This window comes from Telopea speciosissima, chromosome 2, assembly GCF_018873765.1.
Source record: "Telopea speciosissima isolate NSW1024214 ecotype Mountain lineage chromosome 2, Tspe_v1, whole genome shotgun sequence".
In the NCBI taxonomy this organism is placed as follows: Eukaryota; Viridiplantae; Streptophyta; class Magnoliopsida; order Proteales; family Proteaceae; genus Telopea; species Telopea speciosissima.
The window spans coordinates 2,628,318-2,638,620 of NC_057917.1; the positions used below are offsets into that span (position 1 = coordinate 2,628,318).

General features: G+C 39.5%; 1 protein-coding gene across 1 annotated transcript; it reads left to right on the forward strand.

Annotated features, from left to right (window-relative positions):
- Nucleotides 1-2,375: 2,375 nt before the first annotated feature.
- Nucleotides 2,376-4,582, forward strand: LOC122650209 (H/ACA ribonucleoprotein complex subunit 4-like). The gene has a single exon (XM_043843549.1). The coding sequence runs from the start codon at nt 2,526-2,528 to the stop codon at nt 4,284-4,286; it is 1,761 nt and encodes a 586-aa protein (XP_043699484.1). The 5' UTR covers nt 2,376-2,525; the 3' UTR covers nt 4,287-4,582.
- Nucleotides 4,583-10,303: the final 5,721 nt, after the last annotated feature.

Here is a 10,303-nt window from a genome sequence, read left to right on the forward strand (position 1 = left end):
TTTGTCTATTGGTCTATGGGAAGAAATGTTTGAATTGTCATACAAATATGTTTTATGAGAAAAGATATGTTGTTTGAAAATGTTTTTGGGAAATGCCTTTTGGAGGTGTTTGTTCTTCTCTTATATATAAAAAAGATGTTAAGCCTATTTCTTCAACAAATGTAAGAAGCAATCCCAATCTCAGTTTTATCTTAGCTTTCTCTACCATTGTTTTTGTCCAATCAAGCACAACTCGGAAGTGTCCCGATGTGGTCCAAGTGAATGTAACAACTATTGGAGGGGTCTATAGGATTGTTTTATCTTGAGAGCTGATTTGTAAGAACTCGATTAGCACAATAGGGGGGTCCTGTACAGTCTTAAAGAGAGTGATTGGTGACACAATTTAGTCCCATCGATTCCTTAAGTTTAATCATGTATTTTTAGGTTTGTGATGTTATATTTGGTGCTTAAATTTGCTGTTATCAACATCGGTTTGTCTGTGGTACCAAATAAGTATTCTATCACGTCGTTACATGCCTTTTCATGTATGTTTTGGATGATTATTTTTCAATGATTCTTTATGCATAAATTATGCATATGAAACATAAGGGTTAAGTTTCCCTCCACCGCCTGGTGAACAGGTTCCCACCATCCTAGGGTTGGCAAACACCTCCTAAGTTTTAGTATTTTTCCCAAAATACCCTTTGATACCCCATGCACGCATGCAAACCTACCTCGATGAACGGAAACTCGATCCAAACATTAATATGTTGTGTTTAACTCTTTGTATTCTTTTTTTTTGTAAAGATACATGATCTTGCCCTTACCAAAAGAGAAAAAAAGAGCCATATATATTACCTATATCCATTATATTGTTTGCTTCTTTTACAAAAAAAAATGCGAAGAAAGGATGGAGGGGGAAAGAATAAAACAAAACTTCCTTCTTTAAGATGTGAAAAGGAAAAATAAAAGAAATGGGAGGAGAGATAGGGAGAGAGACTAGGAGGATAGAAGTGGAGGGTTGGAGAGATTAGGACTTGGGAAGGATAAATTCTATATAAAAGGTATTTTTGTCAATGAAAAAAAAAAAAAATTAAAAATTTATACAATAATAATATATTATGATATATATATTTCAGCATGATAAATTTTAGTATTTAATTTAATCAAATACCTTCATGTGTATTGGCATTCATCTTTTCTATTTTTCAACCGTGCATAGAATTCTACCAAAAAAAAAAAAACCCCGTCCATTGAAGCCCAAACATCCTATTATAGTCCTTAGATTTTCATAGCTTTATTTTGTTACTTGGCTTTTAAGTTGAAACTTGACTTATACGTTGGGGATCTTAAAGGTGATGCCAAAAATTTCAACCTCATCCAATGTGCCACATGGGAGAAACTTGTATTGACAACCTTATCGTTCATTGTGAATAACTTAGTCTTTTTTCTTTTTAATGAATTTTGTCCTTTTATATATATATATATGATGATGATGATGATGAGGGATGTATCCATATTCAATTCGCGTTCCTATCCATTTAGGGGAATTCGTATTTAGAAAATCAATATCTATTATCCGTTCGAAAGTTATATTATTTGATTATAAGAATATAATTAAATAATATTTTATAATACAAAAATGGAGAAAAGTTATGTGGGGGAATGTACTGCTCACGCCCAAACACAGTGGGGTGGGGTGGGGAATGACCGCCCCACCCCCTATGAAAGGCCAAAATCTCATCCTCCATGATGTTTCTGCGTGCACTTTCATTATCCCCGCACGTGCACTACGGCTATGCTCTCTTATAGAGAACGCTCCTCCTACTAAAATATCCTTATCAATTCACAAGATGTTATATGTAATGAAATAGGAAATTAAATGAGAGAGAAAGTTCATAAGAACGTCTATGCAACTTAAATTAATATTCTTCAATATCAACCCTAGTGAGTAATGGTTTCAATCCATTAATATCGACCTTAGTCTAGTTTTCATCTTTTTTGGTTCTCCTTTGCTCAATGCATATAACTAAAGATGTAAATGAATAGTAAAAAATTTGTATCTGATTAGAAAAACTTTTATTAAAAAAAAATTATTTTTTGAAAACTATCTGAATCATTTTGGATGCTAATCGAATGCAAATGTAAATGCGGATAGTGTGTTATATCGGATTCATATTCGATCTATTTGCATTTTTATATGATGAACAATTGAGATCGATTAAGATCCAAATCCTGCTCCATGGAGAACTGGGGGGAAAAAACGGATTCGGGTTATGAGAGTGCACTTCAATCTGACCCGTTCCCTTCGTTATCTAAACCCTAAACCCTAAATAGGGAGAAATGTGTTCACTCAAAACTTCTCCACTCTCCGCCTCCCCTGTAGGCTGTAACACTTCTCGCTCGCTCTCCCCAGATATAAAACGGAAATAAACAGAGAGCCTGAGAGCGTTGTTGGTCCTATTCCCATCAACAACAGCCTTCACCAAAAACCCTAAAACTTCAGTCTTCACGAAAATCCTGAGACAGCAGCAGCAGTGGTTGCAATGTCTGAGATTGAACACTCACGCTCAGAGAAGAAGAAGAAGAAGGATCGTAGCAATGAAAGAAACCCAGATGACCAGGACGACTTCCTTATTAAACCCCAGAGCTTTACCCCTTCCTTAGACACCTCCCAGTGGCCCATCCTCCTTAAGAACTACGACCGCCTCAACGTCCGTACCGGTCACTACACTCCCCTCCCCTCTGGTTACTCTCCTCTGAAGCGCCCCCTCCATGAGTACATCAAGTACGGAATCCTCAATCTCGACAAACCTGCAAACCCATCTTCTCACGAAGTCGTTGCATGGATCAAACGTATACTTCATGTAGAGAAGACGGGTCACAGCGGAACCCTCGATCCCAAAGTGACCGGGAACCTCATTGTCTGCATCGATCGTGCCACCCGCCTCGTAAAATCGCAGCAGGGAGCTGGGAAAGAGTACGTTTGCATTGCGAGGCTTCATTCGGCGGTGCCTGATGTCGCTAAGGTCGCCAGAGCGCTTGAAACGCTCACTGGAGCTGTATTTCAGCGGCCTCCGCTCATTTCAGCCGTCAAAAGGCAGCTCAGGATTCGGACAATTTATGAAAGTAAGCTTCTTGAGTATGACCCAGATAAGCATTTAGTAGTTTTTTGGATTTCTTGCGAGGCAGGTACCTATGTTCGGACGCTGTGTGTCCACTTGGGTCTGCTTTTGGGTGTTGGAGGGCATATGCAGGAGCTCCGGCGAGTACGGTCTGGGATTTTGGGTGAGAAGGATAACATGGTTACAATGCATGATGTAATGGATGCTCAATGGGTTTATGAAAATTACAGAGATGAGACTTATCTGAGGAGGGTTATAATGCCCCTTGAAGTAGTGCTAACGAGTTACAAGAGGTTGGTGGTTAAGGATTCTGCAGTGAATGCTATTTGTTATGGTGCCAAATTTATGATTCCTGGGTTGCTGAGGTTTGAGAATGATATTGAGGTCGGCGAGGAGGTTGTATTGATGACCACCAAGGGAGAGGCAATTGCTTTGGGTATTGCAGAGATGACCACTGCCGTGATGGCTACTTGTGATCATGGTGTGGTTGCAAAGATTAAGAGGGTGGTGATGGATAGGGACACATATCCAAGGAAATGGGGTCTTGGTCCTAGGGCTTCGATGAAGAAGAAGCTGATTGCTAATGGCAAGTTGGATAAGCATGGGAAACCTAATGAGAATACCCCCTCAGAGTGGCTAAGGAATGTGGTTCTCCCAGCAGGAGGTGATTCTATGATTGCAGGTCTTGCTGCTGCTGCTGAACCAGTTCCAGTGAAAGTGGAGACTGAAGTAGTTGTGGAGGAGAAGAAAAAAAAGAAGAAACATAAGGACGGCCAAGATGGTGAAGGACACAAGCGTAAATTAGAGAACAGTGACAGCCCTGATCCTATTCCTACTAAGAAAGTAAAAGTTGAAGATGTTGAAGAAGTTGTTGAAAAGGAAGAGAAGAGGGTGAAGTCGAAGAAAGTAGAAGAAGAAGAAGAGGAAGAGTTGGAATCTTTTGAAGTTGACAAGAAGGAGAAGAAAAAGAAAAAGAAGTCTAAAGAGAATGGTAGAGATGGATCCTCAGATGAGGAGAAGTCTGACAAGAAGAGTAAGAAGAAGAAGAAGAAAAGCAAAGAGGATGAGGGTAATGATGCCTCGGGAGTGCCTGGAAGCACAGCTGCGAGTGATGAAGATGGAAGTGAGAAGAAGAAGAAGAAGAAAAAGAAGAAGAATAAAGATGCAGATGACCAGGAATAGTTTAAATGGATCAAAGACTCTTCCTCTTTGAGAAGACACTCTTGAGTATATGTTTTCTAACATCTCAATTCATCCTTAGTGGGTGATAAGAAACTTTCGTAATCCGTATGTTATGCATGCAAATCATTTTTGTTTCTTTTAAGCTCTTCATGATGATAGGTGTTTTCAGCTTAAATAGTTCAAATTGTGGGTCTTGCTTCTAATGTTATATGTGATTTGTTTCTGAAAAGGAACATATCTGTTATTATGAAAGATCTAGATTGTTATGTAGGTTTTTACATGATGGATAATTGTTACATAAGTTGGTTTCTTTCCTCATTGTTCTTGATTTTGGTATTGGAGATAATATTATATGCTTAAAATTGGTTAGTACTCGGGGGGTTTTCTTGTAAAACAGAACCTTCTTTCTTCTGCTTACTAAGTGTCTTTATCTATTTCTTCTTTTCCCATTCGAAATTTTTGTGCAGATTAGATTCTTGAAATCTTTCCTTTGTACACTGTTGATGTTGGTAATAAGGGATTAAAAATCCCTCCCCCTTCCCCCCACTCGAAAAAAGAAAAAAGAAAAAAAAGGCTGATATTATTTTGCATTCAGATTGGGTTGTCATCTCCTATGCCCCCTGGAGAATGCGGAGGTTGACCTGGGGGGGGGGGGAGATTTGGAATTCTGTTGTATTAGGCCCTTGCCACAAATGCTCTTGATATGTTCCTAACATGACCGTAATCACTGTAATCCCACTCCACACTTCCTAAAGTCATGTCCCACCCAAAATCCTGCTACAAATAGCAATACTTACAGTGCTCGACTTTACATTTACTAGATCCCTAATGGAGACAACCCATCTATTTCTCAGCTGCTGTGGATGCAAATCGCTGTTTCTTTGTGTATGTAAGGGAAGGATCCATCAATTACTCACATCCTTTGTGAAGGGTTGAAAAGCAGGTAATGATCAGGATGGCTTTCCCTGAAATGTGACCAAAGTGAATCTCCCCATGTAGTAGCTCCATTAACATTCATCCAAAAAATCTAGTAGTTCTATCAGATGTGTTCACTTAAAATATCAACATATTTAAAGTAAAAAAAATTAAAAAAAACCTCTTTTACAGAGAAGTATTAAATTGTAGTTTCCAGGCAGCATCGGCACACATTTTTCTGCAGTACCAGAAAGATAAGTATGGATGCATTGGTTAAGTTCACACAATTGATGGGTGTATGGGAGATCCTTCAAGGTGCTAAAGCTGGAACTGTACTAGTGTGTTGACAGTCACAGAAGTTTAGGTGGTACCAATTTACTTAATCTTGATTTTGCAGTGTATGCATTCAGTTGGCCGAACTGTATGTGGTTAATTATAGTAGGCAGCTCATTTTGTGAAAATAAACTTGATCAATTTTAGTTTCTTTTGTTTTTAACCTTTAGTTGCTGTGGCTTTTTTTTTTATTGTATCTTGTGAAGTATTGGTTAGGACATATGTATTTTAGGTTTATCTTGAATTGTAGTGATCTTTCAAACCCACCATATGGCTGTTGATGTGAGCAACTCCAGAGGAAAAGAAACAGATAGTGTATAGATAATTGAAATTTTGGGGTGACTTGATTTTCAATATTAGGTTTAGGCTTTTCATTTGTGTTGCAAGATAAAGTTGGTTTTGTTCTTTGGTGGTTATTCACCTATTCCTTTGTTCTCTTATTTGACTAATACTTATTTTTGATTTTGTATGATAATTGATTAATGACCCTTGATTGCTAATTGATATCATCTTTGCAGGTATATGACTCTTATAAGACTTTATTTGTCTAAACGACATTCTTTTGTTTTGTCTTTCCAATTACGTGGATTTTAACTTCACCTACTTTAATCTTTGAGAATCATATGGTGAATTTGAAATCCAAAGTTGTCATTTGGTGGACCATAGACCTCTTTCTATGAGTAATTGTATTTCATTTTTTTTCAGTATTTTGCTTGATCTTCAGTTATTTCATATTCAAATCTTCAAAAGTTCAGTTCTCATATAGATTTGCAACCTTGAGGTGTTTTTTAATAGGGAATCTCTCCCCACAGACACACACGCAGAACTCTCTCACATAACTTATTTTTATTTATTTATTTATTTTTTGCAATATACTATATTCCTGCAGCTGGTTTCTTTCTTTCTTTTCCATAATATTCTTACCATCTGTTTCTTTCCTCTCACCTAGACTCCAAACACACTGCCTGAGAGTTTGAAGGGAAAATAACTTAATAGAATTTAGGGAGAAAGTTGTGTGTCCGGGAGTGTGGCCTACGCCAGCACTCCCATGAGTCTATCTCTCTCTTCCCCATTTGAAAAGACACCTCTGCCCCCTTGTCTTGAGGAGGAGAGAGATAGACACATGGCAGTGCTGGCGTAGGCCACACTCCTGGATAGAAAACTACTTCCCTAGAATTTATTCTTCCCTTATTAGTAATTTTTAGAAATCTTTGGTTTTCTATTTATGTCTTTTGCTTTATATATTCCTTGTATAACATAGGTTTCTGTTTAAAACGCAAAATGTGGTTAGCTTGTTGGCTGTAGCAATCCCTTTCAACCCATTCTTCCACTTTCTTGACTAGCAGATGCAATCCTGGATCTAATCAATCAAATGAAGAAAGGTTTCATAGAAGATGCAATGCTGTGAATAAAGCTGCATGTGCCGCTTCTCTTGCAGATTCAGTACAACAGCTTGAACAAGATGGAAGATATGATCATATGAGGTATCAAAGTGGTCAACAGGAAGGTAACTATTAAAAAGTGTCTTGCTGGTCCACTTTATGTGTTTTGTATGCATTCTCTAAATATATTTTGGGTTTAGAACTTGTTCTGAAATCCGATTTTTCACTATTATACTACTTCGGAATACGTTTTAGACCCAGAATCTATTCTGGAACTGACCCTTCTCTCAAACCCACCTTTCTCTATGGATCCTTTCCTTAATCTTTTGATCACTCCACCCTTTGGATGGACACACAGGTTCTCTTATCTCAAATTAACTGCCTTAGAAGCTAATGACATCAAGCAGGACTTGGATTTGTATAGCCCTTCCCAGGGTAGTGATTCTGCATCTAGTAGTAACACTTGTTCAGCTCACTTGATTCCATACTCCTGGTTGCTTGAGATGATCGCACACCTAATTAAAGACCTTGCATTTGTTGCTGTTATATTTTTATTGCCGAACATTGAAGAGGTTGTTCACCCACCAAATGGTTGAAACCACAATTTTGATAACAGTATTAGATCAAACGACATCATCTTAAGAGGCTTAGACTGAAAACTGTAAGCAAACCATCCGGTACGGTTTGATGGCTGTTCTATTTTCTATTTTTTAAAGGAGTGAGCTGTAGAAAAACCACCTGGGGTTGGTAGGATTGGCAGCATGATCCATTTATATCTTCCACATGGCAATTCATCTAAAGCTCAAAATAGGTACATCGATAGGTCTCACATGACTCGTTTCCTTCCTATAGAGTATCAGCCAAATCCAAATTTTGCACAAGGAGAAAAATGGTCGAAGTTTAGCTAAATGATTAAAGATAGGTTAAATGACATCTAGGGTACCTAACATATTGTGAAATTGTAGAATAGATACCCGGCGTTTCACATATTATGATTGAGATACCTAAATCAGTAAATCAGACTATAATTAATCCTTACTCAAATTTTTTTTTGAGTGGGTGGTAGCAGTGCTACTGTTACGGGTTATTTCGTTAAACTCAACACTAAACACAACGGTGTCATCAGAGCTGTTGATTTTTTTAAATTTCAATCTTAACCATTGAATATATAATTCCACTCAACCTGTTCACCGTTACAACAGGTTTCACAATTTTACCCTTTCCTGTCATTGTCTCCCTCTTCTCTGGCGGTGACCTACCTCGGATCTCTCCCCTCCCACCACTGCAACTCCATCCCAACCCCATTCTTTCGCCGGAGTTGAAGCCATTGTGAATGTTAAAAATCACCGGACAGAAACGTTAAAAACTTTTATTTGGGTTTTCAGATCTGAAACTGTAGATCTGAGTTTTCAATTTTTTTTTATTCGCCCTCCTCCTTCGTTCTTCGCCGAGGGTTTAAGGCTTAGCAAAGGAGAAAAAATTGCAGTGGCCGATTAGCCTGATTAGCCACGGTGGTAGGGTGGGGGTGGGGTTACAGCAGGCAATTTGAAAAATAGTCTTGTCTGCTTCACATAATGGGCTTCCTTCATTTTTTCCACAAAATAATTTCTGAAGGAAGATGATAAGCCTGTGTCTTTTGGGGGGATTACGTACCAGTTTTCAAATTACAATAAAGAAGCTCCTCTGATCAGCAAGAGAATTAAAAATCTATATCATCGGAACAGATTTACTCCATATCACCGGAACTGATTTGTTCAACAAGTGAATTAAAATTCCAGAAATGAGAGAAAGAGAGAGAGAAACTGTCGGAGAAAAGAAATGTCGCAGAGACCCTGGGAGAGGGGTTTTGGAGCTGGCCTTCTTCTTCCCAGCGGCAAGGGACTGAGGATATAAGGGTTGTGCGAAAGGGGGTTGCAGCGGCAAGGGAAGGCAAGGTGGGTTGGGGTCGGAGTTGGTTGCAGAGGAAGGGACTGGGGTCGGTTCAAGAAATCCTTGCAGAGGCAGGGACTAGGGTCGGAGTTGGTTGTAGAGAGATGGGGCTGGGGCTGTGATGGGAGGGAGAAGAGTTGGGGCGGTGATGTTGACAAAGAAGAAAATGAGTGAGAACTAGAGCGGTGGTCTTCGTCACCACTTCTCGCTTCTTCCCTTCTTCTGAACAGAATTAGGGTTCCGGCGGCGGCCGTCCTTGGAGAAGAAAACTGGGGTTTAGCCGGTTTGGAAGATGGAGTTTAGGTTAGCCGGTTACAGGTAAAATATTAAACGGTTAGGATTTTACATTGGAAATCAACGGATGAGATTTCAGGTGTTGTGTATAACGGTGTGTTTAACCCACTTTCCCCGCTGCGACTTTTTGCCCTTTTTTTTTTTTGGTTGTAATTTTTCAGTTTTCCCCGTACAAATAACTATTTTTATTTTTAATACAAAAACCTAGCGGGACCCACATCATCCCCTCTTCCTCCTCCTCCTCCTTGCAACCCCACCGGCCCCCCACCCTTACTGCAACCCAACCGCCCATATCTACTCGCTGCAACCTATACAACCCCACCCGCCCATACCCACTCGCTGCAACCCAACCCCACCACCATGCCCATCGTCCTCGTCTCCCCCTCCCCTGTTCCCCCCCCCACCCCCACACCTTGCTTCCGTGTAACCCTGCTCACCCCCTGCTGCGACCCGTTGCGACCCCAATCCCTCGACCTCCCCAACCCTGAGGGCAATAAGCTTGGTTGCAGGAGACACAAATGAGTTCCTCTTCTCTTGTGCCAATTGCTACATAGGTGTCGTTACAATGGTTGTCCCGTGTTTTGAGGAGGAGAGAGATAGACACGAGAGTGCGGGCATAGGCCACACTCCAAAAAGGGTTGTTATTCATATAACAAGGGTGAGTTACATTTGGAAAAATAACAAAATGATGAACAACTAATACACATTAAGCAGTGAGAAAATTATGTGTCCTGCCTCCTATTTTCCCATGGTTTAGAAGTTTAAAATAGATTTTTGGGGCAATTTTGGAAGTTTACTTTTATTTTATTCTTTCTTCCTTCTAGCATGAGTATTAAACAAATTGAAAACCTACCTATCTTATAATTTCCGTTCTTACTTAAGTAAGGAATCCTCTAATAAGTAGTCTCTATTCATATTCTTCTGACTCTCCTGATCTCTTACATTGGGAGGATGTTCTCTGTGCCGCAGCCCAGCAACTCTTCTACTAAAACCACCGACTCAATCCAATATCACAATCGCATGAAACTGAAACTGAAGCTAAACTAAACTATAAAATCAATACTCCCCCACTTCCCGAGTGCATTACTTGTGCGCATAACAAATCTCATCTCAGTTCAAGCGATCGATGGAAGAAGAGAAGGGAGTGGTGATCCAGACGCTGAT

Excerpts from the sequence above, each read along its gene's own strand:
- LOC122650209 (XM_043843549.1), top strand. The coding sequence starts at position 2,526 with ATGTCTGAGATTGAACACTCACGCTCAGAGAAGAAGAAGAAGAAGGAT.